Source organism: Meleagris gallopavo, chromosome 4, assembly GCF_905368555.1.
Source record: "Meleagris gallopavo chromosome 4, MGAL_WU_HG_1.1, whole genome shotgun sequence".
Classification (NCBI taxonomy): Eukaryota; Metazoa; Chordata; class Aves; order Galliformes; family Phasianidae; genus Meleagris; species Meleagris gallopavo.
In genome coordinates, this window is record NC_139407.1 from 65,032,114 (window position 1) to 65,057,910 (window position 25,797).

Genomic DNA, 25,797 nt, shown 5'->3' on the forward strand with positions numbered 1-25,797 from the left:
TCAGGATTTTACCCACAATTTCAGGCCCTCATAATGAACTAGCAAAGGGATTATGTCCTTATGTAGTTACTCATTAAGGTAGAGGTAACAAAGCTGCATGGCATGCCTCTTGGTTAGTGCTTATAAAGAAGCTAGTTACTTGGTGGTCCTTGAAACTGACAAACAACCCCTTTCCTATCCTACAAGAATGTGGCCACAGCTAAACCACATCACAAAACATCTGCTGTATTAAATAGGCTGGGTTGGGTCAACTTTGCTCACCCAAGAAAGGGCAATAGGGAAATCCTCATTGGTTGCACCAGCTTGGCTCTGCTGTTATTGAAAGCTCACCTTGTGTGTACCAGTGCTCTCCAAGACCTGAATCTGGGAATACGTGCCCCATAGGACACTACAAGGCTGTTAAAATGATGGAGCTCTGAGCAAAGACAAGGCTGACACTGAGTGGCCAGAAGACAGGAAAAAAGTTTCTCTGCTCCTCATAACCACAGCCCCACTCCGCTGCACTTCTCTCCCATGGGCAGGCAATTCCCTCCATCTGTTTTTCACCTCATGTCATCATTTTGGCACACGGGTACCATGCAGCAGAATGAGCTGCTACCTCCATATGGCACACAGCAGCCGGCACAGAGCCGGGATTTATTGACATTCTGTCCCCAGAGCACAAAACCATGCTCCTCCAAGCCAGGATACCACACATCACGGTGGTGATTTCTGTGAGCTCAGGCACTGCTGCTCATCTCTATCACATGGGGCTGGTGTGCCAAAGGGATCCAGCATCCTGCTTGTTTCAGTTAAAGAGCAACTTTCAGCTAAATAACTCTGCAGAAGAGGCATTGGAGACCCTTTTAAAGCTCTTTCCTTTTGGTTTAGCTTTGAGTAAGCTTTGATTTCAATCACCTCTAAGGCAAAAAGCAAGGCAGTCAGATGGTAACACAGCAGCCCACAGGCACTTTGCACTGGTTGCAACACGCCAGCTTGGTGCGCATGCAGCATCTGTGCTGCAGAGATGGCAGCTGGCACCATTGTGTCTTCTGCAAATGGGAACAAGCACCAGCACCCATGAGCAATGGAACCCTGACTGGGGCCCCCCTCCAGCCCTCTTGTGATACCCATAACCACAAGGATACTAAAATGAGAAGAGGGGAAGGTCTGACACCGGGTATGTGACCAGGGTCACTCAGGTTTAGGTTTCTTCTTGGAAGCACTCCGTATCACAGCCACACCAAAAGAGCGGCTCTATAACCAACACCCAGAAAATACCCGCACCTTAAGGTCAAGAGGGAAAAACAAATGGTGCAAATGGCTGCAAATTCCTTTGTTTTTAGTGGGCTTCACTTATTTACCCCCCAGAATGATTTGCTCTGTAGAGTCAAGCTAGAACAGCAAAGGATTGTAGATAGCCAGAATTTAATGCTGACACTGAAATTTGACCAAGATCTTGTGTTTAATCCTCCTTCTCCTGTTAGAAGAGCCTCAGAAAGTTTAATGTAGGCTTCCAGGGAATGTCAAATCTCCTGAACAATGAGGGTAGATGCTGCTGGAGAGCCCTGCCACCCCCAGGACATTGGGATAAAACAGGTCAGTCAAAAATCCCTCTGTTGCTCTCATCTTAAAGACTGGAAATCAGCAATAAAGATGAAGAAAATAACCATCAGTAATAGCACTAGTAGCAGCAGATCAACAACTGAGCTCAACTGGCTCACCTAAAGTCCTTCTACAAAAGAATACCAAATTCCAATGACATCTTGGACAGAGGATTTAATAGAAGGGGCAGCAGGGCCACGACAAGGTGCCAAACTAGGACTCAGAACACCTTTACTTGGATTGCCCCAATACCTGACCACAGCAGAATGAAGCAGAGGACCTGAATGAACCACCAGGCAGAGCTTGCCTTGCTCATGGACCTCAGTTAGGTCAATAAGTGAGAGCTCCCTTTGCTCACCTCACATGGTCCCCGTGGCTGCAGGGTAGACACGCCATGGCAGAGGGTTGAGAACTAATGTCCCTCTTCCAGCAGTGAATTCAAGCATCTCACACCTTACATGCCAGTGATTCTCAAGGGGTTTGAGTAATTACCACAACAGAAGCCAAGTACCTAAATAATGGAGGTACTTCTAAAAATGACACCCACATTTTCCCACAGTCTTGCAGAAAGTTTATTCCCAGCTCCAGCAGTGTTCTTAAGCAAACCTCTGCCTCTTTGCAGCCCTCCCTTCCAACCTGGCACTGCCATGCTGGGTCTGCACCCTCATGTAGGATGGGGAAGGGGCATTCAGGATGCTCAGCGGGCCAGCAGGACACAGCTCATGGCCCATAGCCTCAAGTCCAGGCTCCATGGTTCTTCCTGTGAAAAGCAGGATGGACTTTTGTTGCAAGAATAATTCTTGCAAGAGGATCCAAATTTGGTAGCAGAGTGGTAACAGAGGAGTGGATTTTGAGGTGTAACAAGAGGAAAGTGGCAACAGAAGAGATGTTGGGGTGGGCATCAGGGCTTCTCTTGCCTTCCATCCTGCCACGGGGCACAGGGCACCATTAGGAGAGCTGCATGAAGTCAACAAATCATAGAATGGCTTATGTTGGAAGGGACCTTAAAGATCATTGCTTCCAACCTCCTGCCACGGACAGGGTTAAGGGTCAGGCAGCCCCAGCTCACAGATCAGGATTTCGATGAGGGAAATGAGTGATAAGAGAAGTGGTTGTTGGAAACCAAAGCGAATCCCGAATTTCCATAGGGAGCGAGAGGGATGAGGGGAAAAGTGAAAAAACAAGCGCACACGGTGGGTCACCGCAAGTCTCCGGGGGGCAGGATTTCTCTTCCATCGCATGGAAGAGCGAGATTAAAGAAGAAAGTGGGAGTGGGGTGGGAGGGAAGGGAAGGGGAGGGGGGGGATGAACAAAGGAGATTGGCAGCACAGCTGTTTTGGGAAAAAAAAAAAAAAAAAAAAAAAGCCAGCCTTCCTGTTTCTTTAAAGCCGCTCATCTGCGCGGCGGGCCGGCTGCCGGCGGGGAGAGGCGGGCTGCAGAGAGCCGCGCACGGACGGACGGACGCACGGACGGACGCACGGAGCGAGCCGGGGCTCCGCTGCCCGACGCGGCCGAGCGGGCGCAGATGGGCGGCGGCGGCGGGAGGAGCGGGGCGGCGGCGGCGGCGGCGGCAGCACCAGGAGCGAAGCGGCGGGGCGGGCGCTGAGCGCAACCGCGCATTGCCCCGCGCCATGCGGAGCACGCCGCTGGCCGAGGGCGAGCCCTGGCCTCGCCTCTGTCCCGCCGCCGAGCTCGGGGGGCTGCGGCGGCTGAGACGCAAACACGGCTGCAAAAGTTTCCGCGTGGAGCTCAAAGTGCTGAGCGGGCGGCGGTCGGGGCTCCGCGCACCCCCCGCTCCTCCGCCGCCTCCCCCGGCTCCGCCGCCCGCTTGGGAACCGCGCGGAGCCGCCGCGCTCGGAGCCGCCGCCAACGCCTTCCCCGCCGCGCCGCCGCCTCCGCCGCCCCCCGCCGCCGCCCGCCCGCAGCCTCCGCCGCCGCCTCCCGCCGCCTCCCCGCGCCCGCGGCCGGGCGAGGCTGCCGGCGTCTCGCCGGAGATCAAAGCCCTGCAGCAGACGCGGCGGCTGTTGGCCAACGCCCGGGAGAGGACCCGCGTCCACACCATCAGCGCCGCCTTCGAGGCGCTGCGGAAGCAGGTACCTGCCGGGCCGGGGTGCCGGGAGACGGGGTGCGGGAGGGATGCGGTGACAGGAAGGGATGTCGCCTGGGAGCGCCGAGCGTGGAACCGTGCTGTCAATCGGGACCGAGGAACAAGGATTTTTCATTTGCTTGCGGTGGGAACTCGGGATTTTTTTTCCATTTCTTTTTCCCCCCGGAGACAGAAGGGCACGGAGGAGAAGGCAGCGCAACGCAAACGAAAAAGCCCTTGGGAGCATCGCCGCGGCTCGCTGTGTGCTCCATGCAGCAGCACGTGTGCGTGCCGGCGTGGGCTGTCCTGGGGGGAGCACAGGGCACTGGGATGGGATTCTTAAGCCCATTCAGAGGGGTTTCCCTCTGAAGCTTTCATTGTGGCTTTGGCTGAGCCCAGTGGTGCACCTTTCCCAATGAGTTTCCCGTGATTTTTACGGAAGCTTTTGCTTGATATGTGTACAGTGCTGGGCTTTCTTCTTGAGAGGGCTTAGGAAATCCTCGTGGTGTTCTGGGAGTGAATAATAGAGGTGATCTCGTGGGCAAACTGGGGTTTCTGAGAGGTGAACGGTGTTGTGGAGAAAATTCCTCCATCCCTGTTGCCTCCCCAACACGTGGAAGGGGAGGGGAGAGCCGAAGGAGGGAGCAAGGCTGTACCCCAGTGTTACGGTTCTCATTTCTTCCCCATGAGGATAAATCAGTGTCCAGCCCTGATCTGACCCCCGTATCTCTATCTCTGCCCCCTGTTACAGCTCCCAGCCATCCTGGCTTTGTTACCCTTCCACCAAACACCAGCAGAACTTATCTAGGTGCCTGCAGCTCGCAGCCCTCTGAGTCTCACATATCAGAGAGATGCTGAGCATCGCATTGCCCAGACCCATCCCTCCAGGGCTGTGTGTCAAGAGAGAACTGATGGTGGGCACTTAAAGCAGAGGGGCTTCGGTCACTGTGTGGCACTCCCTGCCTAACAGCACCCAGGATGTTCCTCCGGTGCTGAGTTTGCCATTTGGAAATGTAAACCCCAGGCGTGATCTGTTTTGTTTCTCTGAGTTGCTTCCCTATCTCGGTTGTTTGGTGGCTGTGTGTAACGTGTTTGGAAGTGTCAGTCTAATTCTCCATGGACAGACATCTGCACCACTGAAACCGCAAGGGGAAGTAGCTCTGATTTCCCAGCTCGCTGGCAGTCTTGTTCTAGGCTGAGCCTCAAGCAGAAGTCAGGCAAGCAACAAATTAAAGCCGCACTCTTTTGGGAAATGGGCAACTCTTGAAAAGCCTCAAATTCCTGGCCTTGGCCTTGTGTCCATAAATCATTTCAGCCCAGGACTCAGCTGGGAGCCCAAAGAGCCTGGAGAACAAGTTGCTGTCCTCTCTTCCCATGAAAGCCAGTCTCCAGGGTCAGTGCTGGAGCATACTGGCAGAGCTGCGCTCGCTCTGCGGACAGAAAGAAATCATTCTCTGGAAAATGTTTGCTGCGAGGTTTTCCTAGCAATTTGCTGAGGGGTGGGCTGGCTGTCCTGATCAGCACTGGATGACATTTGGATTCATTTCTCCCCGGGCTGCCAGCAGCGTGCTTGGTGCCGTACGTGACATCAGGTGACAGTCAGCTTCATTGCACATAGGCGCAGTGCTGGCTTGTCACTCAAATCATTCACACCGGTGCTGCGGAGTGGCTTTGGGATACGGACAGAGGAGGGGAACTCTCTATCCACACCATCCCAGCCAGCAGGGCTGAGAGGCAAGAGCATGGAGAGGTTTGCTTTGGGATAGGAGTGTGCTGGAGAGCTAGTTCCTGAGGTGCTGAAATCAACAGGTCTGTGGTGAGGAGCCTACCTAGCCTGCACTCCTTCTATAGGAAGGGATTGGTGTGCAGGAGCTGGTAGTACCTACATGAATTCTATTTCTTTCCCACCCTGGTGGATACATGGGGTGCTCATGCATGGTGACATGGAATCGTAGAATCATTTGAGTGAGTAGGAAGGCACTCCTAAAGGTCATCTGGTCCATCTCCTCTGCGGTGAACAGAGACACCTACAGCTCCATCAGGTGCTCAGAGCTCCATCCAGCTTGACCTTGAGTGTCTCCAAGGATGGAGCATCTACCACATCTCTGGGTCAGCCTGTTCCGTTGCCTTACTACCCTTGAAGGCAATTGGCAAAACACCAGTTGTCACAGAATCAATCCCACTATAGGGTACCTGGTTATCCCAGGTGAGGAGGAGGACAGGCAAGCTCTGTCTCTCTATGAGATGCCCAGTGGCAGCCCACTGTAGGGGAGTGGCTGGCACACAGTGTGCCAGGCAGATGGGCTCAGCAGCTGTGTGCATCTGGCACACATGTTTCAACGCATGGACGCCAGTTCTCCAGATGGCAGGAAGGCTTTTTGTTGTCACTGCTGTCGGTTTTGGAGGAGGAAAAGCCAGCCACAGGCATTTCATACAAGGAGGGAATAATCCGACCGTGGTTCTGAGCACTTGGCTGTGCCAGAGGTGGCAGATAGATGGGCAGCTGTTGGCTCCAGAAAGAGGGATATGTCATTGCCATCGTCCTCATCCTTTTGTGTTATGGCCAGCAGGGATCTCTCACCATATGAGTCCCATAAAGCAGGACCAAAGATACTCCCAAGACGCAGCTCCTTTTCCACAGTCCTGCCTGTTTTGCTGCTCAGCTATTCATTTGGGAGATTTTTTTTCCTCCCTGAATTCCCTAAGTGTCATTTGTTGAAGTCTTCTGTTGATGCAAGACTCGAGGCTAATAGCATAGTTCCCCATAGAAAACATACCTCACTGCATACCTGTTGCAAAACACTTTAAAGAGGAGGAAATAGCTCTGCTGTGCATTGCTCTCACTCTCTAAGTATCCCTGCTGAATGCTGCTCCTCTCCCTCTTTCCACCTCCCACCCTGGGACACCCACATGGCTGCTGCTCTGCGGGTTCTTGCACCATCCCATTGCCCCAAGAAGCCATGGAGTTGCAATAAAAGATGAGACCTGTTGTCACTTGCATCTGTTTTCCCTTATGCTCCCGGCCCTTGTGGGTGGTCAGTGAACCCAGGCGTTGGCGATGTGATGCAGCAAAGAGCTCATGGGACCCAAGGCCATTGCTTTGCTCCTTTGCGTTCTCATCTACACATCTGGCAGACTGCAGCAGTGCAGTGGTTTCAAACGAAAAGAGAGGAGATTTATGCTGAATGTTAGGAGGAAATCTTTACTCAGAGGGTGGTGAAGCCCTGGCATAGGCTGCCGAGAGAAGTGGTGGATGTCCCATTCCTGAAGCCACCTCCTCTGCTCCTGGAGGGCTCTCCATGGTCACCCAAGTATGCCACGATCCAGCAGCGCATTTTGCATATGCAGGGGTTGTGGTCGTGCATCTCAGCTGTGCTGACAGACCCTAAGGTGGCAGCAGACTCTCCTTTGATAACTGGAGACACAACCCCCAGCTGCCTCTGATCTGGAGCTGCCCATGCCTCACATCTGTTTTCTCTCCGAAGCACTGCTGTCCAACTCTTCCTCAAAGCAGCATGTCAAGCTTCCAAGCTAGAGTCTGCGCTGGGAGCAGATGTGTCCATAGACATTAATTTTCCCTTCAAGTGCATTGGTGTTTTCCTAAATCTTTCCACCGCTGCATTACCAGGGCTCTCTGCTTTCACAGCTGACAGGCTCGTTCTCTGCACTCCTGTGGGTTCTGGAGATATTTTAGACTTTTATGGGGCTTTTTAGCTGCTGGGGCTGTTTTTTTTCCCCTTCCTAGTATCCTTTTGCTTTGAGCTGCCGGTGTGCATGTGACTGCTGTGGCGTGTAGTTAAATGAGTGCAGGAAGACCCCACTCCCTCCTGTGAGGAGACATTAGGAGGCTGCAGGGTGCTGGTGGTGGTGGGAACCATCTCCAGGGATATGCAGAGCCAGGATGGGTGCTGGAGGAAATTAGGAATCAGAATCATTAAGGTTGAAGAAGACCACTAAGATCATCTAGTCCAACCATCAATCCATCTGCACCATGTCCCTCAGTGCTACGTCTCCACATTTCTTGAGCACCTCCAGAGACAACCTCCAGCACTTCCCTGGGCAGCCTGTTCTAATAACTAACCACTCCTTCTGAGAATAAGTTCCCTCTATACACAACCTGAGCCTCCCCTGGCACAACTGAAGCAATTAGCTCTCATCCAGACTCCAGATCAGCTTGAGAACCTACAGCTTGAGCCACAAACCCATGGAGGCTGTAGCTCTTTGGTGGATGTATCAACCTATGCTTGCCTGCTTTCCGCATCTTATTTTTGGGATGCACCCTCATGTGTTCACCCTCTGTCATAATGTCACAGAGTTTGGGAAGGCCACCAAGATCATTCTGTCCAACCACTCGTTCATCATCACCTTGCTAATTAAACCATGTCATCCAACATGACATCTGTTTGAAAGCAACTGAATGTCATCACCATCGTATGCAACCAGTGTTGGTTGTATCCTTGCTGCTATGGGGAGGCTGAGAGCTCCCTCCATCACCTACTCATGGGATTTCCCAGGGCTGCATTCCCCATATGAGCAGCACAGCATTAATTGGGGCAGCTCAGCCGTTTGAGCCAGCCCCGGGTGATGCCACAGTTATTTAAAGTGCAGCTGAAGCAGAACTGGGAGGCACTGGGGGGCTTAACAGCTAAGGAAGATGATGGCCAGGAGCAATGCAAGCGGGGAGAAAATAATGGAGAGCATGGACAAAAGCATAAAAATCCTGAAAACAATGGCTGTGTGTCAGAAAGGAGGAGGCTTCTTTGCTCCCCTTGCTGTCTAACTGATGTTATCCTCTGATACAAATCCCATTCCTGTCGGGAGGTATTTGCTTTGCGTGCTGCAGCCACCCTGAGTTAACCTCTGTGTTTTCTTATGGCTCCCGCTGAAATTGGAGGAAGGAGTCTGCTTTGAATCCAGCAGGCTTTGAGCGCAGCCCGTGCTCCCTGCCTTTAGCCGTTCTCAGATTACTGCCCAGGCTGCAGTCCTTGTGATGAGGAGGGGGATGCTTCCCTATCATACATCTGGGTTATTGATCCCCAGTTAGAGCCTCCTTGGATCCATGCCCCCACTTGTGCATCCTGCTCTGGTTCTAGCTTGAATCATAGAAACTTTAAAGTTGGAAAGACCATTGGGATCATCTAATCCAGCCATCAACCTGCATGGGTCCCACCTTTGTCCTCTCCTTTGTGCCAACCAAGGAGCAGAACCTTCCTGATGTGGCCACAGCTGCAGTGGAGCTCATTCTCCCCTTCCACTGCTGAGCCTGACCAATTCAGAGATGGGAGAACAGCTACCCTGCTAAAATATCACCCCCCAAAATGTTCCCCACTTGGGGATGGCCTCGCCTGGAGGAGATTTGCTGTGCACTACGGCCCTAGCTTCCTTCTTCAATACCCCTCTAGTTATTGTATGGGGAGGTGGTTCAGAACACCTACAAAAAGGTAAGGGCTTTGCTGCAGCTCACAGCATGATATTTTTTGTGCCCAGAGGGAGGCTTTGAGGGTGCAGAACCTCCTGGCGTAGCGCTTGAGAATCATCGACACCCGAGTGGAGCCAGGCGCGGGGCTGCGTTAAGCAGACTGCTGTTTGGAATTGCTCCGCGGGGTGAACTCACCCAGCACCACACCTAGGTTTTGTTTGCAGGAAGCCAATTCATTTGCTCCAAGGAGTGAACTCATGTTGCTGCAATGCGAGCGGCAGGGGAGCCAGGAGCTGGGAGGAACCGGGAGCTGGGTTATCCGAAAGCATGGACCCACCCGAGATGAGAAAGCACCAGGGTCGGGGCTGCTGCTGCTGCTTTTGTTCCTGTTGACATTTTTAAGTGAGGTTTGTCTGCTGGCTGGATGCTTTGCTGCACAAACTGATGGCAGAGGAACAAGAGCCTCCCACTCCAGTGGTGTAAAATTGCTGCCCATCGCTGGCCGGAATAGAGATCTGCAGAACAACTGACACCACAACGCCCACGGGTTGGACAGAACGGGGCGCTTGGGACTGCATCCCTCCTCCAAAGACCATCCCTGGAGGCATCTGAGGCCAGGTTGGGTGCGATCCTGGGGAGCCTGACCTGGTGGATGGCAACCTGCTCACAGCAAGGAGTTGAAATTGCATTGGCTTTAAGGTCCCTTCCAACCCAAACCATTCTATGGTTCAATGATTCTGTGATCGTGGCATTTTCCCACAAAGCTTACAGGATCTGGCCCTGTGGGGTTTGAATCCATGCCCTGTGAGCACCAAATCCATGAAGTAATGTGTCTTTAGTGAAGCACTGGAACAAGTTGTCTTGTTGGAGACACTCAAGGTCAGACTGAATGAGACTCTGAGCACCTGATGGAGCTGTAGGTGTCTCTGTTCATTGCAGGGGGGTTGGACTAGATGGCCTTTAATGGTTCTTTCCAACTCAAACAATTCTATGATTCTATGAAAACAAATGGTGATGTTCTAGACAAAACCAGTCAGTACTTAATCTCTCCACCTGCTCCCAATAACTTCAGTTGCCAACCCCAGAGAGGTGACGTGATGGGGACAGAAGCAGAGGACATGTTTCAGAACCAGCAAAACAAGGACTGGAGTCAGAACACCAGGACTATCAAGCACTGGACGTTTATATGAACCTCCTGGAACTGTTTTTGCATGAGGCACAATGAGACAGTGAAATCCTCTAAAAGGCCATGGAAGAGGCAACCAGCTGCTCTCCTGGATGTGGTTTAGCTCCCAGCATAAAAATAAATGAGATGAATTGCAAGACAGGTAAATGCCACAGCTTATGGCATGGTGTGAAGGAGCCAGCTGTCAGGAGACCTTAGCTGATGCTATGCTACAGGCACAGGTGTTTCTCTGCCTCCCCAGCTTTCCTGCTGTAGCCAAGGGGCCAAATACATGACCTTCATATGGAGGGGGTCTATGCAAATCCATAGTGCTAAGTTACACTTATGTTACAATAACAAGGAAGTCTGGATCCCCAGGGCTCAATGTCTTCCTTTCTTTGGAAGGAAGCAATGCAAAGCCAGAGAGGACTTGACTTTAAAGACCTTATCTGTTATATAAATTATACCATGCTCTTCTCCATAGCACAATCCAGCCAGATGCTCAGCAGTGTGAACTGCCTTAATGCTGCTCAAGTCCCTGGGATAATCCCAGTTTTCCTCACAGTCCCGTTGTTGTGAGTATCCCTGGTCCCCTGTGCTGGGACCTGGGTGAGAATGGACTCCAAGATCATGACTTTGGTGGATGCTGGTGAAGTGCCTGGCAGACATCCCATCGACTTCAAAGGGAGCATCTTCCAAGGACACCATCTCTGATTACAGACGTCAGGGATGGAAGGGACCTGTTACATCACATCCTATCCTTTCTTCCTTCCAAAACAGAGCTCTTCTGCACAGTAATGTGCCTCGAGAGCATGCATCTTGCCTTTCTTCACCCTGAGGGTCACTGATAAGACCCCAAAACGCCACTGCCGTGACCAGCAAGTGTCTTCTGGTCCCAGCCCACTACTTTCTGCTGCATTCCTTCAGATCAGCGTGAAATTTCAGTTGCAGTTCCTTTCTGCTTCCTTTAAATCATTGCAAGTAATGCAGGCAAGATGGTGAGCTGCACAGAAATCGATGGGGTCAGATAAGGAATATGCGTAGCTACTTGAGCTCTGAGCAGACCTGCTCAGTTCCCACCTTCATAGTTCTCCCTGCTGGGTTCAGGTGTGATGAGCTAGAGAGGGTGTTTGAAAGGAGAGGACTTGGAGTTTACCTGGAGCACGGCACACACCTGGTCATGTAGCCTCCTACTACAGATCAGTGTGAAGTACAGGTCTTCAGCACCATGTGGCTCTGCTGGCATCAGGTGTTTTTCCAGTGTCTAAGATATTCCATTTGGGGTTGAATTTTGAATTTTCTTGGCATCCAGGTGTGTTATTGACGCCCTTCACTCAACCTGGGCAGATCCTTCCCCTTCTTGCTCCTGGCTCTGTGCTAAAGAAGTGCTGAATCCAAAGTTCCCTTTCTTCCACCCCCCAAGTGCTTAGGGAAGCTTTAGATCTGAATCCGAATTAAGTGGCTCATTCCTCTCTCAATTTCCCATGTTTAATTCAAAAGGAAACATTAAAATGGCAGGAGCCGAGCCAAGACAGGGAGGGTCCATACGAAACAGTTATTCTAACACTGTTACCATGGTAAAAACTCTTATCTCCTACTGTTGGTGCCCCGCACCCATCACAGTGGTATCTGAGCTGCACGGGGTGAAATTCTTCCTGTGTATGTACAGGGCAGCTCCAGTTTGGACTTTGCTGCATCGTGTAGAAGCATTGTGTAACGCCAAGCAAGGGTTTGGTCAACTCTGCGAACACTGAGATCTTTCTTGGAATTTGTAGCAGGCCTGCCCCAAAAAAAAACAGTTTGGGTTTTATTTTGTTCCCTTAAAAAATAAATAAAGAAATAATGAACAACACAAAAAAGAAGGAGAGCAAAACAGATGAGGAAAATAGACATTTGCCTGTCTTCTTGCGTTGCAACTGGACAGTGTCTGTGCATCAGCCTCAAGGATTTTGGGGTTGCTTTTCCTTCCACTTGATTTAGCTTCCTCTTTTCTCTAATTCTGAACTTATTCCCACATGTCACTGAATCTTTCCATTTTGGTTTCCGTATTGCTTTGGTCTTGTGTGCTGCTTTTTGATCTGGGATCTCCACTGTTTTTGTGACATCAGTGTCGAAAGACAGTTGGGTGTTTCTGTTGCCCAAAGCTCTGTTTCCAAAATAACTCAGCTCACTGTGTCTGGGGGCCAGGTAATACCATCTGAAGGTGGATGGTATGTTCCTTCTGCATTGGTGATAGCAGCACTGTGGAAATGCCAGTGGAGGTCAAAGCAGTGGTCCCACTGGGTATTCCCAGAGAATAAATAGATCCCCAGCCCCCACAAGGGTATCAGTAGCAGATGATACATAGAGAAAAAGGCCCTTTGAAGCCTTGTTGGCTTGCTTCTGGAGAGGTCAGGTGCTGCTGGCATCTCAGATATATCGTGCAAGCCAAATGGCCTGTGGGGTCAACAGCGTTCTTCCATTAAAATCCATGTGCTCATGGATAAGGGTGATCTAGCTGAGATGTTGTTGGTCTGAATTTCCATGGTAGAGCTCCTCCTTTGAAGGATCTGACGAAACCAAGCTGGAAAGTAGGCTTCCTCTACTAAGAAGAGGTAGAATGTAGATGTAAAGCAGTGCATATGGGGAAAACTGTACCAGATTACACTCATAAAATGTTAGACACTGAACTGACCATAATCTCAGAGAAAGGAGGCCTTGGAGTTTCTGTAGATGAAAATCTCAGATCTGTGCCCAGTAGTGGCCACAAATCAAATCAGGAGTGATTAGAAAAAGATTATGAGGTGAATCAGAGAGCATCAGCATCAGCTAAATAAACTCAGAGAGCACCCACAGTATGAATACTGCATGTGGTTCTGCTTCTCCCAGCTCCCCAAGGACACACTGGGGTGAGGATGGGTTCAGAGAAGAGCAGCAGCGGTGCTCAGAGGTGCAGGATGGCTGCAAGACAGTAATCAGATGAGGAAAAAGAAGTAGATGATAGAATCATTAAGGTTGGAAAATACCACTGAGATCATCTAGTCCAACCATAGATGATGGAGGACTGAAAATACAGAGGAGATGAATCCGTTGCTCCCTCATCTCAAGAACTGGGGAACCTGAAGTGAGGACAGTGGGAGGCAACTTCAAAGCAAGCAAAAGGAGGGCTGTGGTGTTGAGAAGGAGGAGGGAACTGCAAAAGCATGTTGTGGGCGCTACTATTGCCAGGGTTTCAACTTACTGTGCGAAATTAATGAACAAAAAGATCTATTGTGGGTTGCTAATACCGAGGAAGCACATCTAGTTGGGTTCATGGAACTGGCATTTATTGGAGCCTGGCAGAATACTCAGGGAAATACTATATGTTTCTGGGCTATTCTACTCTTCCATTGGTATCTGCATGCAGCTGCTATGGGGTTAGCAGAGAGGCAGAACCCCTTTTAACCCCTCTTACCTTATGTAAAGCCAGGGGTGAGCCTGGCTTCGTGTCTCTGGAAAAAAGAGAAGCTCAGGCACGAGCATGGCAAGAAGCTTTAAAATCTCCAACCATAAGCAGAGCATGATACCCTAGAGGGATGAGGAGGATGGAGGCTGGTATGGAGGCAGATGGTTGAGAGACATTCGGCCATTGCAGTGATTGATGTTGCATGAAAACTTAGATTGACAGGCGCTCAGACAGCCTGAGCAGTGAGGATGGATTTCAGATAAACGCCCGGCTCCAGTTTCCCATAGGCAATAGATTCTTGTGCATTAAGGGCTGAATGACCTTTAGCAATTTTGCAAAGTAGCGGACGGGGCCCCAAGCCTATTTGAACTCAGCGGATTTTCTCTTTAAGCTGGACATAGCAAAGCTGCGTGCCTAAAATTGAGCTCACATGTAGCATTTTGCTGGATGGCAATATAAAAACAGTCCAACCTTCTGTACCCCATGCATTTATTTGGACACGTGCTGCTTAATTTGAATCGTTTGCATGTTTCACGTTACACTTGAAATCTTCAAGGGTAAAGAAATAACTTACATCAGATAATGCCTTCCTGAGAGGCAGAGTGATGGGCGCTTTGGTGCTCAGCATGAGGCAGTGGGTTGGAATTTCAGAGCAGATTTGGAAGCTGTGAGTGATGCTGTTTGAGCTCATGTCACCTCTGCCAGCATTACTCCCTTACTGCACAAGACTGCAATGGCTTTGCAGCCGCTTGCAGGGAGGAGGATGCTCGAGGCAAGTCACTCAAGGGGCTGGCAACAGGGGGTTGGGTTTTCCAAGAAAAACAGGGTCTGGCCTCTCTGGGAAGCCAACTGAGCGGCAGGCAGGCATCCCATGTCCTGCCATCACGCTTTGAGCAGAACTGCCCCGCTGAAATCGAGAGGTCTCATGCTGCTTCATTCCCGCGGAGATCAGCAGGGGAGTTCTTCTGCAAAACCTGTTGGGACCATATGGCCTTTTATCGCAGAGTTCCTATTTGTGTTAAAAACCACTAAGAAAATAACCTACAATTGTTTTGTCATGCTTCGAGCAAGATATTTTGTTTTTCTGGCCTAATTTTTTTTTCTTTCCCTGTTACCCTTTCTAGGTTCCCTGCTATTCTTATGGTCAAAAGTTGTCCAAACTGGCCATCTTGAGAATAGCCTGTAACTATATCCTTTCCCTGGCCAGACTAGCAGACCTGGATTACAGCGCTGACCACAGTAACATGAGCTTCTCTGAATGCGTGGAGCAGTGCACTAGGACCTTACAAGCAGAAGGAAGATCTAAAAAAAGGAAGGTATGTTACAGTCTCCTCCACCCCCCCAAATAACGGTAAAAGTTACAAAAGAGGGGGAAAAAAAAAAAAATCTGAAGCCATTTCCTTCCTTTCTCAACCTCTTGAATTTTTCCTGATTCTTTACTCCTCATCTTTCTCCCACTTCTCGGCTCTTTGCTCTTTCTGTCTGATCCTGTAATAACCACATTCCTTGCTAATCAAAAGCTTTGCTCTCCTCGCCAGGCTCTTCCTCTCATTAGTCCCCCCCTCGTGTTTTAACACAACATGATCCTATTAGCGTTGTCTTGTGGCTGTTGTTGGTTAAAAGCAACCAGCATTTTGGAGAGCCCAGAACGTGGCCGCCCGGCTCTGATTTCTGCTTTGTTTAATCTAACACTTATCTCTGTGAAAATCGCCTGACAACAACCAAAAAAAAGTAGCTAATGGAGATGTTGTATGTATAAACATATTAGGAAGATGTATGACCTGAAGGACATGTGGGTATCTTGAGGAAACAACGCTGAATCTAATTACGCATCACATTCCTTTAGGTTACTTAACGCTGAACCAATTAGGTGAAATCATCATCAAGCTGCAGTAGGAGGAAGCAGAGCGCTCGGCCAGTTTTCCTCTTGGAAAGTGACATGGGTAAATTAAAGGAGTGATTGATGTCTTTGTTCGGGCTTTTATGACAAAAAGAGTTTTGTAAACTTGAATTGAACTTCCCCCTGCTTTCTGGGCTCGCTTGTCATGCAGGATAATAAATCAGCGGGGCTTTAATGGATAAATGGACAGCTAAGCTGGGGAGCAGGCTCCTTCCCGGTGTCGTTAAGGTCTGCCTCTGATTCGGGCAGGTTTCCCTGGTTTTCCTCTTTTTCAGCCCAGCAAATCATCCGTCAGAAGTTCGGGTTATAAATAAACACAATAGTATGCTCTCTGTCGCTTCCTGAGGCCATATTTTTGACCCCCAGAGCTGTAGTGCCAGGTGAGATGTGCACAGCAAGATGTGGCCAAGGAGATACAGGAGTTGTGTATGGGGACAGTCTGAAATTGAGGATTTACTGCAGGGAAATGGGTGACCCAGGGATACTGCTGCAGTGCCACGAGCCCTAGGGCAGGAGATGGGAGAGGAGTCCTAGGGCTGATCAACCTCTCAAAGTCAAAATGGAGGAAGTCATTGGTCAAAATGGAACATCCATTATGGCTCCCGGGCAATTCTCTGGGCTGGCACTGAGGCTTTTGGTGCCTGATGGGCTGAGTCTCATTGACTTGGCTTTTGTAAACCAACACAAACTTCAAGACAGAAAACTTGAAGCTGGATTTCAAGAGGCTCTATATCCCAGGCTGTTCACATATGAGGGTTAGAGCTGTGCCCACTCTTAATTAAAAAAATAAATTAAGAATTAAAAATCTTCCATTAATGGTTTTTGCTCTAAAGCGCATGTACAGAGAAAAGCCCTGATCCTATTGAGAGCGCATGAACAATGGAACTCTCACAGGACATTGACCGTCCCGCCTTCACATAGGCCACCACCAGTCCCAGAAACAGCATAACTGGGAGAAAATCTGCCTTTGCTTCATATCCTCCGAGGACACCCATCCTCACCCCCTCCAAATACCTTCTCCAAAAGGAAAGCCAAATTTTGCAGGGTCCTGGTCCATGCTCTACCTTACTTTTCTTTCTAGAAATTGTCTTGCAAATGCAGTTCTGCCATATTGGAAAGTCTGTGTTGAGGATTTTCTGGGCAACCCAAGAGTCTCTGGGTTGCCCTTGCTGGTAGGAATCATTTTATTTTAAGCTTGTGTGATAGCCAGAGCACATTCAGTTGAAGATGGAGCCAAAACTAATGGGGTTCACTGAGGAACCTCAAGCAGTCAGCAAATCCCAATAGACAGGAGACACGAAGACAGGAGATGCAAAGACAGGATTGAAATGGTCACCTTATCATGATGTGTCCCTTTCTCTTCAAGCCAAGCCTTGGATGGCATTGTGAGCACAAGGCGGGGGAAGGCTGTTGTCAGAGCGGAGCAGTAAATCTGGGATAGCTGAGCGGAAAAGATGGGAGCTCTGGATGTCAGGTGGTGTGGAAGGATGTCTCTCCTGGGGGGTCTCGCACAGGCAGCTGGAGGAGGATACAATGACTTGGCCCAAAATCACCGCGTGCTCGTTAATTCTGAAATCGGCACGTTTTCTGTGCCGAGCGTGGTTTTAATCAGGTCTCGCAAACCACTGCTTGCTGAGCAGTTCCTCTGAGTTACAGACTTCAGGGTGGATTTTTGTTGTTGCTTTTCTCTTTTTGTTCTTCCTTTAAAAAAAAAAAAAACACACAGCAAGCCCCATGTGCAGACCTCTGGTATTCGCACTGTGCTGCGCCCTTATCTGCTACCATCTCCGTTTTATTGCATCTCTCCCTGCCCTATCTCTGGAGTTCCCTGGCAGATTGCAGCATGCTGTGGCACTGTGAGCATCTCACACAAAAAAGTAGCTGATGGGAGTTTATTTTGGCAAGCGGGGGCTCCAGATGTTGCATTTGCTGGATTCTGCATTGCTTTGTGCTTTGTTTTTGAGGGTGAATTATCTGCTGTCCCAAATGTTAGGTTGTTGTGCAGACTTTGTTGTTGCAATAGGAAATTTAATAAGTGGTTTTTTTCCCCCCTTCCACTCCATTGTGTTAATTAGAAAAGTTGGCTTTAGCCTCTCCAGCTATTTTAGCTAAGAAAAAAATTCCCCTTTCCAGTCTTAACTGCTGTTATAGAGTGATTTAAGTCGTTGCAACTGAGATTTGACCAAGGGTGTTTGGTGATTGGAGATCTCATTTATAAGCAGCCAAAGGGGTAACTGAAGGCCTACAAATGCCTTTTCCTAAAAAAAAATAAGCTGCATGGGGAGGTGGCAAGTTACGATAAAGTTCATTTTTGAAAGCTGGCCTTTGGATGGTTATAAAAGGGCTCTGCATTAAGTTATGCCCTTCACAGTGTGTGCGTGAGTCACAGTGTTGGAGTCACTGTCCCTGGAGTTGTCTGAAATATGTGGAGATAAGGCACTGAGGGACGTGGATTAGTGGGCATGGTAGGGGTGGGTTGGTGATTGAACTTGGTGATCTTAGAGGTCTTTTTCCAACCTTAATGGTTCTATGATTCAGCGTGATGGAGATTTTGACTGTGACAGCCCAGCTGAGCTCTCGATCATTTTGGAGCTTTGCTTAGATCTGAGGTGCCAGCAAAGAGCTGGGGACATGTCGCAGGTGGCCAGGAGTCCCCCAAAAGCCTCAGTTGGTTTTTGTGGGGCTTTGGGTCTTGCTGCAGGCTACTTCTCACAGCTCTATGCTCCATGTGAGGCGTTGAAACAGGCTGCCCAGGAAGGTGGTGGAATCACTATCTCTAGAAGTGTTCATGAAAAATGTAGATGTGGCACAGAGGAACATGGTCTAGAGTATTTATGGACATGGGTTGATGGTTGGACTAGATGATCATAGTGGTCTTTCCAACCTTATTGATTCTGTGATTACATGATGCATATGCTCTGCAGAATGGCTGCATTAAAGGGTCTGGGAGGGTTTGGGGCTGAGGGTACAGAGCAGTGCTCCCCATGTCCAAAGGGCAGCTCCCACCCACTCTCCAGGCAGCACAACACAGCTTTTTTGCTCATCGCAAAACACCGTATGCTGAGCAGCCCTAACACCATAACAACCCCATAACAACAAGAAAACTCCTAAAAAAAAATAATATATATATATATATGTACGTATGTATGTATATGTGTGTGTGTGCGTGTGCGTGTGTGTGTGTGTGTGTGTATTTCACCCCCCAAAAACCTCCCCTCTTTGCTTCCCACCGGTTGCTCTGCTCAGCAGCAGCATGGGAGCCGCGCCGGAGCCGGGAGGGAGGGCCGGGCGGTTGGGTTGGGTGGTTGTGTTATATTTTTTTTTTGGCTTCCCCCCCCTCTCCTCCCCGTCTCTTCTGGCAGTCGCAGACTCCAGATGTTCGGAGCGCGAGCTGGGAAGTCCTGCTGGCGCCACTTGGGGCAGAGGGCAGGGGAAAGGCACGCGAGCTGGAACCCGGAGTACTCAGTCACTGCAGGACTTGGCGCATTCCCCAGCTTGCTGCTGGCACATTCCCCGGCTCTCTCCTGGCCATCTGTTCCAAAAAAACACTTTCAGAACCTCATCATCACTCAGGATACAACACTGCGAGCAGCTGTTAGCGAGGCAGAAGGAAAAAAAAAAAAAAGAGAAAACCATGCGAAAGGTCTCTTTGTGAGAGAGGAAACTGGGTTATGAATAACAGGCGAGCAGTTGGAGCTCAATAAAAGTTTTCTGCTGGAATTTAGTTTCTTGGGTTTTTGAGTCCCGGGGTCTGCGTATGTGTGTGGATGCACACAGACACAAGGAATTAAAATTAAAGATGAGCTATATATATATGTTCCCTGGTAATTAGATGATACAGGAGCACCCACGGCATGAAACGCCGCTCCGTTTGTTGCAGTCTGTTGCACCAAAATTGCTCACGTTATGTATGTAATTATTGCATTATATAAAATAGTTATTGTGGTGTTCTGCCATGCCTTGGTGCTGCCCCATTGCTGCTTGCCTAAAAGCAGATTTCCTGCTGTAGGTGAGGTTTATTCCCACATACTGCAGAACATTTACTCGCTGGGAGTGGGGTTGTAAAAGAGAAATGGTAGCGTCAAGGTTAATTTGTATGGCATTTCTGTTTGCTGGAAGCATATTTTTTCTATAATCCTGCATCAGGATCTGTGATTTATTTACATGGAGCCCTGAGTTGGAGGCACAGCTCCCAGCTTGGTTTGCTCACCCGGTGCTGGTGGCAATCGATCACCTGATAGCGATATCAGATGGTGTTACCGCATCGTGTTCGGGTGATCTGCACGGCATTTCTTCCCTATGGATTCCCGTCCTGTGCTCCGGGGGAGTCTGGTAATGAGGTTGGAGCTCCCTTTCTCTGCAGTCTGATCAAGCAGAGGTTCCTCTTTAAAAATAGCTCCCTCTCCCTGCTCGCACTTGCAGGCAGGCAGGCAGCCAGGCTGCTTCCCTGGAGAAGAGCTGGGCCACAGGAGAGCAGTGACCCTTCCCGTCCATCTGCCTGTCTGCGGCCACAGGACAGCAGGGTCCCTGGGGAAGCCCTGTGAGTTTTCCCTGCCCTGTGCTTATTGCTCATGTTTTGAGATGCCCCTGCACCCCAGTGACCCAAACAGCAAATGTGAATGAGCAGAGGGGTGAGGCTGAGGATTCTCTGTGGCCTGAGCAGAAAAAACAAGAGGTTTCCCTCTACTCCAGTTATTAGCATGGGCAGGGAGAGATTCACCCCACAGCTATCAGGTAACTTCAGAAAAGGAGTATGTGACTCGAGGAGATAGGAGAAGCCTTGGAACAAAGGTTGACTCCATTCCAACAGTGCTTTGATTTATAGAGATTGAAATGCTCTGGGATGCTGCAAACTCACCAAGGTCATTGGGCCAGTTGTCAAATTCAAGAGCCAAGGGAGTTGTGATTATTAGTTTAAAGCAGACTCTGTTCAATAAATCTGTCTTCTGAGCTGCTGGCTGGGGTGGGAGCAGGTCGGGGAAAGACAAAGCCCCTTCCCACCCAGCACCCCCCCATGAGCCCCTGGGACCAAGCAGTTCTGCTGAGCTTCTCCACTGCCTTGCAGGAGTCCCTCCACCCATTCCTTCTTCCCTTTATTCTTCCCTCCATCTCTCCCTGCCTCCCTTTATCCCTCCATCCCTCCAACTTTCTCTCCTGTCATCCATCCCTCCCTCTCTCCATTACTTTCTCCATCCCTTCATTCATCATCCATCCATCTCTCATTCCCTCCATCCATTTTTCCATCCTTCCTTCCATAATTCCCTCCATCCATCCTTCCATCTCTCTATTTCTTCCTCCCTCCATGACTTCCTCCTTTCCTCCGTCCCTCCGTCCATTCTCCATTCCACATCTTTCTTCCCAAAGCTGCTGTACTTTGACCCTCCTTTGCTCACTCCATTTTCTTATTTCCCCCCTTTTTCCCAACTGCATTGTCAGGTGCTATTTATTCAGGATTTTCAAGAGCCCCCAGGACACAGGAGGAGAACTGGGTTCCCTCTGATTTGGATGGCTTTGGATTAAGAGTGAGGTTGCTCCTACAGGGGATTTGCTCACTAAGACTGTTGCTCCAGACAGCAACAGGGGATGCATCTCTCTACTGTCTTTTAATATTAATCATAGGATCATAAAATGGATTGGGTTGGAAGGAACATTAGACATCATCCAATTCCAACCTATCTGCTGTAGGCAAAGTTGCCACACACTAGATCAGGCTGCCCAGGGCCCTGACCTTAATGAGAGCATTCAATACTTCCCTCCTTTTTCTTCATTTCCCCTCTTTTTTTTCTTTTTTTATTCCTCTCCTTTTTCTTCTTTTTCTTTCCATGTGACAAAAATTAAATAACCCTCATTTCTATTACAGGTTATTAATAATCATAATTCATTGTTGGAAAATCATTTTAGGTATTTCCTATCAGAAACATTTGTGATACACAAGACTGTTTGTCATTCTCTCACCCAACACCCATGTATTCAAAATCCTGAGTCCCAGCTAATTAGGACTGTTGTTTCTCCTGCCTAAAACAGCACTACGTAGTATGTTAGTCAACAGAGACAACAAGTCATTGATAATAATTGCATAATAAGCTCCATTTTTTTATTTGCTGTGTGCCAATCAGAAGGGCAAGCCTGCTGCAAGAAGGGTTTGCAGTGAGGCTCTTGTATCTCCATCCCCTTAGTCCAGTGTGGATGCTCACCTGGGATGGGTCATCTCACAGGCAGCAGGCCTAGTTATAGCACTAATAAAGTAGAACATCAATGTCATAATTCTTTCAGAGAATTATAGAACCATATCACCATCTAGGTTGGCAAAGACCTTCAAAATCACCAAGTCCAACCACCAGTATGACCTATCGAGTCCTGGCACTTTGTACCTTAATGTTACAAAATCCAATAATAGAAAAGGGGGGAAAGTACAGCAACAAATGGATCTGAGAAAGAATGTTTTTTGGGTCAATCAAAAGGAGTTTGACCTTTTTAGACTGTCATCAAGACGCCTGGTCTGGAGAATTGATGACCATGTCCAAAGGACCGTCAGAGGCTGCACTGCACCCTGGAAAGCTCTGAAGTCCAATGGCAAAAAGCAAGAAACGGTGGTTGGACTCAGAAAATGGGATCCGATTTCCAAGTTTCTAAATTCCTGAGTTACTTAAAGGAGGATTTAGGAGCCCACGTGATGAAGGCAGTTTGGCCAACTGCGATGTGACCTCATGAAGAGCAAGCCCAAAGGATTTTACTGTGTTTTGAAGTATGCTAACGATTGTTTGTGGGATATTCACAGGGCTTATTTTAATGTCAGAGAGGGTTTAGATGAGGTTTTTCCTGTCTCAAAGTGCTGCACGTTGAAGCTGTGCATTTTACGATGGCAGCAGTACACCTGTACCAGTTACTCACATACACCTGCCTCTGCCTCTCCTGTGGGCTGAGGAGCTGTATCTGTGGAAATAAATGTGATAACCACAACAGCAAAATAGGCCCTACAGGTCTGGGCCACACCAGCTTGTTTGCTTCCTTTTTGTAATTCTGAGATTGACTTCTGATTCTGAAAATGGGTCCAGAGGTCTTTTCCAAAGCAGGTATTTGCCAACGTGTCTCATTTTGTTCCTTTTCCTTCCCGGACTTTCCTTGTTCCCTCTCTCTCTTCCAGCACTCTAGGGACTCTGCCCACCTAGCTGTTGATGCCCTACAAGCCAAAATCCAGAACACTCACACTGTGAGTTGATGGGTCCCAAGGAAACCCCAACAAGGGCCATTTATGTGAGGAGCCAAAGAACAGCACATGTTCACAGTTCTGATGCTGCATATTTCTCTTTCCAGGAGTAATAACAGGGAAGGGAGGATTCAGAAACCTTCCAGCCAGTTACATCTGTTCTTGGCAAAGGTTGCACAATCCAGATGAAGACTGCGAGCAGCTTTTTTGCAGAAGCCCCTTTTCAAGATGACGATTGGCCAAGGAACTTTCTCAGACTCTGGAACAGAAAGGAAAAAAAAAAAGGACAAGGATGCTTCTTATTGTTTTTAAGCCAGCCACCTTTTAGTACGTGCAATTTATTTAGCACTTTTCCCTTTGCTTAACTGGGAAATGTTCCCCTCTCAGCTCATGTGTACAGTCATTTTTTTGTTGTTGCCGTTGTTGCTGTTGTGCCAAAGATTTGATGGAGCTTCTACACTGTGTCTTATTTTTGCCTTAATGTTAAATCCTTGAGCCAAAGAGAAGTCAGAGACACCATTCGGATTGCAGCAAGTGGGCCAGCAGCTGTCAGGGACAGATCTGAATTTCGGAATCCTTCTGCGAGGTCCCTCTTAGCTCTCCCATCCCGCAGCCCTGCCACTTGGCTTTGGTGTGGCAATGAGTGGGGACACGGCACCGGGTGATGAACCACCACGTTGTCTTCTTCCTTGGAGCTGCTCCATAGTTCCACCTCCTTGGCCAATTCCTGACGTTCCTGCGACATCCACAGGGTAGGGATACTGACGTGTAGAGAGAGCTGAAGCAGGATCTAGGGTGTTGGGTTTTTGTTTGTTTGTTTTTTTAATAAAGAAAAAAAAAAATTAAGTAGAAGCTAAGCGCCATGTGAAGCAATAAAAGAAAATCAAAGGGAAGTTCAGCTAGGCGGAGTGGAACGCTGCAACACAGTTCTGCAAGCGTTTCAGTTTTGTGAGGTCATTTTCATGGGGTTTTCAAGTGGTCAGAAACCCGTGTAATGCAAAGGCATTTGAATCCTATACTGTACCTTTCACTTCAAATTGAAGTAAAAAGAAAGAAAAAATGGAGAAACATTTGCTTGGAGTAAGCAGACTTTATAGGTAATGCAGTTCGTGTGCTAATGATGGGGGACAGAGCTCTGTGTTCAAGAATATGGGTTTCCAAGCTCAGGAGATTGACATATTTTGTTTCAAATAAGGGGAAAGGTTATATTTGCAAGGCCCGGTTCAAATCCCAGTTACAGCAGCATAAATCAGGTTCCTCGGTGTCTGAAGCTGGCCAGGAACTGGGAGGGCTGGGACTGGCACCAAGGTGTCCCATCAAGCATCTGTAGGATCTCCATCAGCGGGGAGGAAACTCTCCATTCACCACATCCTCCACCCTGCATTGGCGCCAGGCTTGAGCTCTTCACTGGCTGCCTGTTTCTTTCCCTTTTAAAGCACAGGGGAGTGCTGAGCATGCAAAACCTGAGCTTGCATGATCAGTGACTGTGGGTCTGGGGGAGGTCTCTGCCACATCTCCTGGCTGAGGCAGGGAAGAGAGCATCCTACAGAGGATGCTCAAGATTTGTTCTGTGTGAGTTCTGGGCACACAGGGGATAATGGTGTCCAGACCCTGAGGTTTTCATTATACTGCTCATCACCCCCCACCCTCACCGCTGTTCATTATTAGCAGCCCAATAAATACATTTTTAGATTGACGTTTGTATTTCTTTCTTAAAGCATGGTTTAAACCCTCTCTTTCATTATGTACGTTATATGCATCCTTTTAGGGTCATTTTCTGCACAGCACACACAGGCTGTGTCACAGGGCCAAGGGCTATGGAAACACTGCAGGCATTTCTCTCTCTGAGCAGTATCAAATATGCACTCTTTTTTTTTTCTAAATATGAGAAATACCATATTTTACTCCTGAGCTCTGCAGTGGCTCTCGGTTTGGGAGAGTTAATGATTATCAGTACAGCAAGGTCTGCAGGGAAGCCAGAGATACAATACCACTGATCGTATTTATTTGCTTTCCTCCCCCCCCCTTTAGTTCCTGTTGATAGATAAGAAATTTGCTGCAAATACGTCACAGGCTGGACAGCACTGTCAAGCTGCAATTGGGGCCTTAGGTCATGCAATATTGTTTGTCCTCTTGCTTAGGGAAACATTAACCCTTGGGACCCAGCTGCTCATTTAAAATTCCCAAGTTCTCTTCCCTAAAACATTCCTTGCTATTGCCACCTTACCCATTCTCCTCCAGTAAATGCAGGAAGAAAGTCTCTAGAAGTTAAAGACTTACTTTGCTCAGGAGCAATGTTCTACGGAAGGATGCATGACATTTTCTGCTGGTCTTCGGGGTCCCAATGGGAGGTGAGACAAGGCCAGGGGAATGGCAGTGGTGATTCATAACACTGCTCTGTGTGTCCCAGTCCAGCTCCAACAACCAACTCTGACAACAACAAGGGTAAATTTTTACCAAAGGGTAGTGAACATGTTAGTGCTTTCTTTGAAACCCGTGGTGGAGTTGACACTCAGTTGTCCTGGCCAGGGTCAACCAAGGTACAGAGCCGACCTTGCCTCACTCCTTCCCAGCAAACACAGTGGGCAATCACGCTCCTGATAACATGGTGATTATGTTTGTTAGCATGCTGTAAAAGCAAAACCCTCTGTGCTGTCACCCCTCTGCCTCAACCAGTGGGGTCAGCAGAGTCCAAGCCTTGGTTTCCAACTTCGGATGCACAGGTGAAGCTGGAGGGTCAGCTCTGCCAATGTCTCGTGATGTCCAGCACGTGACGTGAATCCTGAATACCATATTAAACCAGAAATCATACTCCAAGCCAGTAACATAACCCAGACATAACACAGGGCACTTCATCGATGCTGATGCCACATCTGCTGCCTTGGATGGCGACTGCAGTGGGTGAAGGGCCAAGGGGACACCAACAGTGTGAATCAAGGTGAGGAGAATCCTATAGCACCAGCACCATCACCCCACTAAGCTTGTTCAAGGTAATGCAGTCACTGCCTGCTT

The 25,797-nt window shown here is 48.9% G+C and overlaps 1 protein-coding gene across 3 annotated transcripts; it reads left to right on the plus strand.

Moving 5' to 3' along the window:
• The first annotated feature begins 2,931 nt into the window (after positions 1 to 2,931).
• ATOH8 (atonal bHLH transcription factor 8) lies at positions 2,932 to 24,481 on the plus strand. 3 transcript variants are annotated; one of them, XM_085223658.1, is made up of 3 exons: positions 2,932 to 3,677; positions 14,803 to 14,994; positions 22,723 to 22,886. In XM_085223658.1, the coding sequence occupies exons 1-3, from the start codon at positions 3,216 to 3,218 to the stop codon at positions 22,795 to 22,797; spliced, it is 729 nt and encodes a 242-aa protein (XP_085079784.1). In that variant the 5' UTR covers positions 2,932 to 3,215; the 3' UTR covers positions 22,798 to 22,886. The 3 variants fall into 3 exon arrangements, with proteins under 3 accessions (XP_085079784.1, XP_010708970.2, XP_085079785.1); XM_010710668.4 differs by lacking the exon at positions 22,723 to 22,886 and adding an exon at positions 15,525 to 18,682 and having other exon boundaries at positions 2,933 to 3,677; XM_085223659.1 differs by lacking the exon at positions 22,723 to 22,886 and adding an exon at positions 22,893 to 24,481 and having other exon boundaries at positions 2,937 to 3,677.
• Positions 24,482 to 25,797: the final 1,316 nt, after the last annotated feature.

Excerpts from the sequence above, each read along its gene's own strand:
- ATOH8 (XM_085223658.1), top strand. The coding sequence starts at position 3,216 with ATGCGGAGCACGCCGCTGGCCGAGGGCGAGCCCTGGCCTCGCCTCTGT. Across the intron at positions 3,678-14,802 it reads TCGAGGCGCTGCGGAAGCAG|GTTCCCTGCTATTCTTATGG; the intron begins GTACCTGCCGGG and ends TACCCTTTCTAG. Across the intron at positions 14,995-22,722 it reads GAAGATCTAAAAAAAGGAAG|CACTCTAGGGACTCTGCCCA; the intron begins GTATGTTACAGT and ends TCTCTCTTCCAG.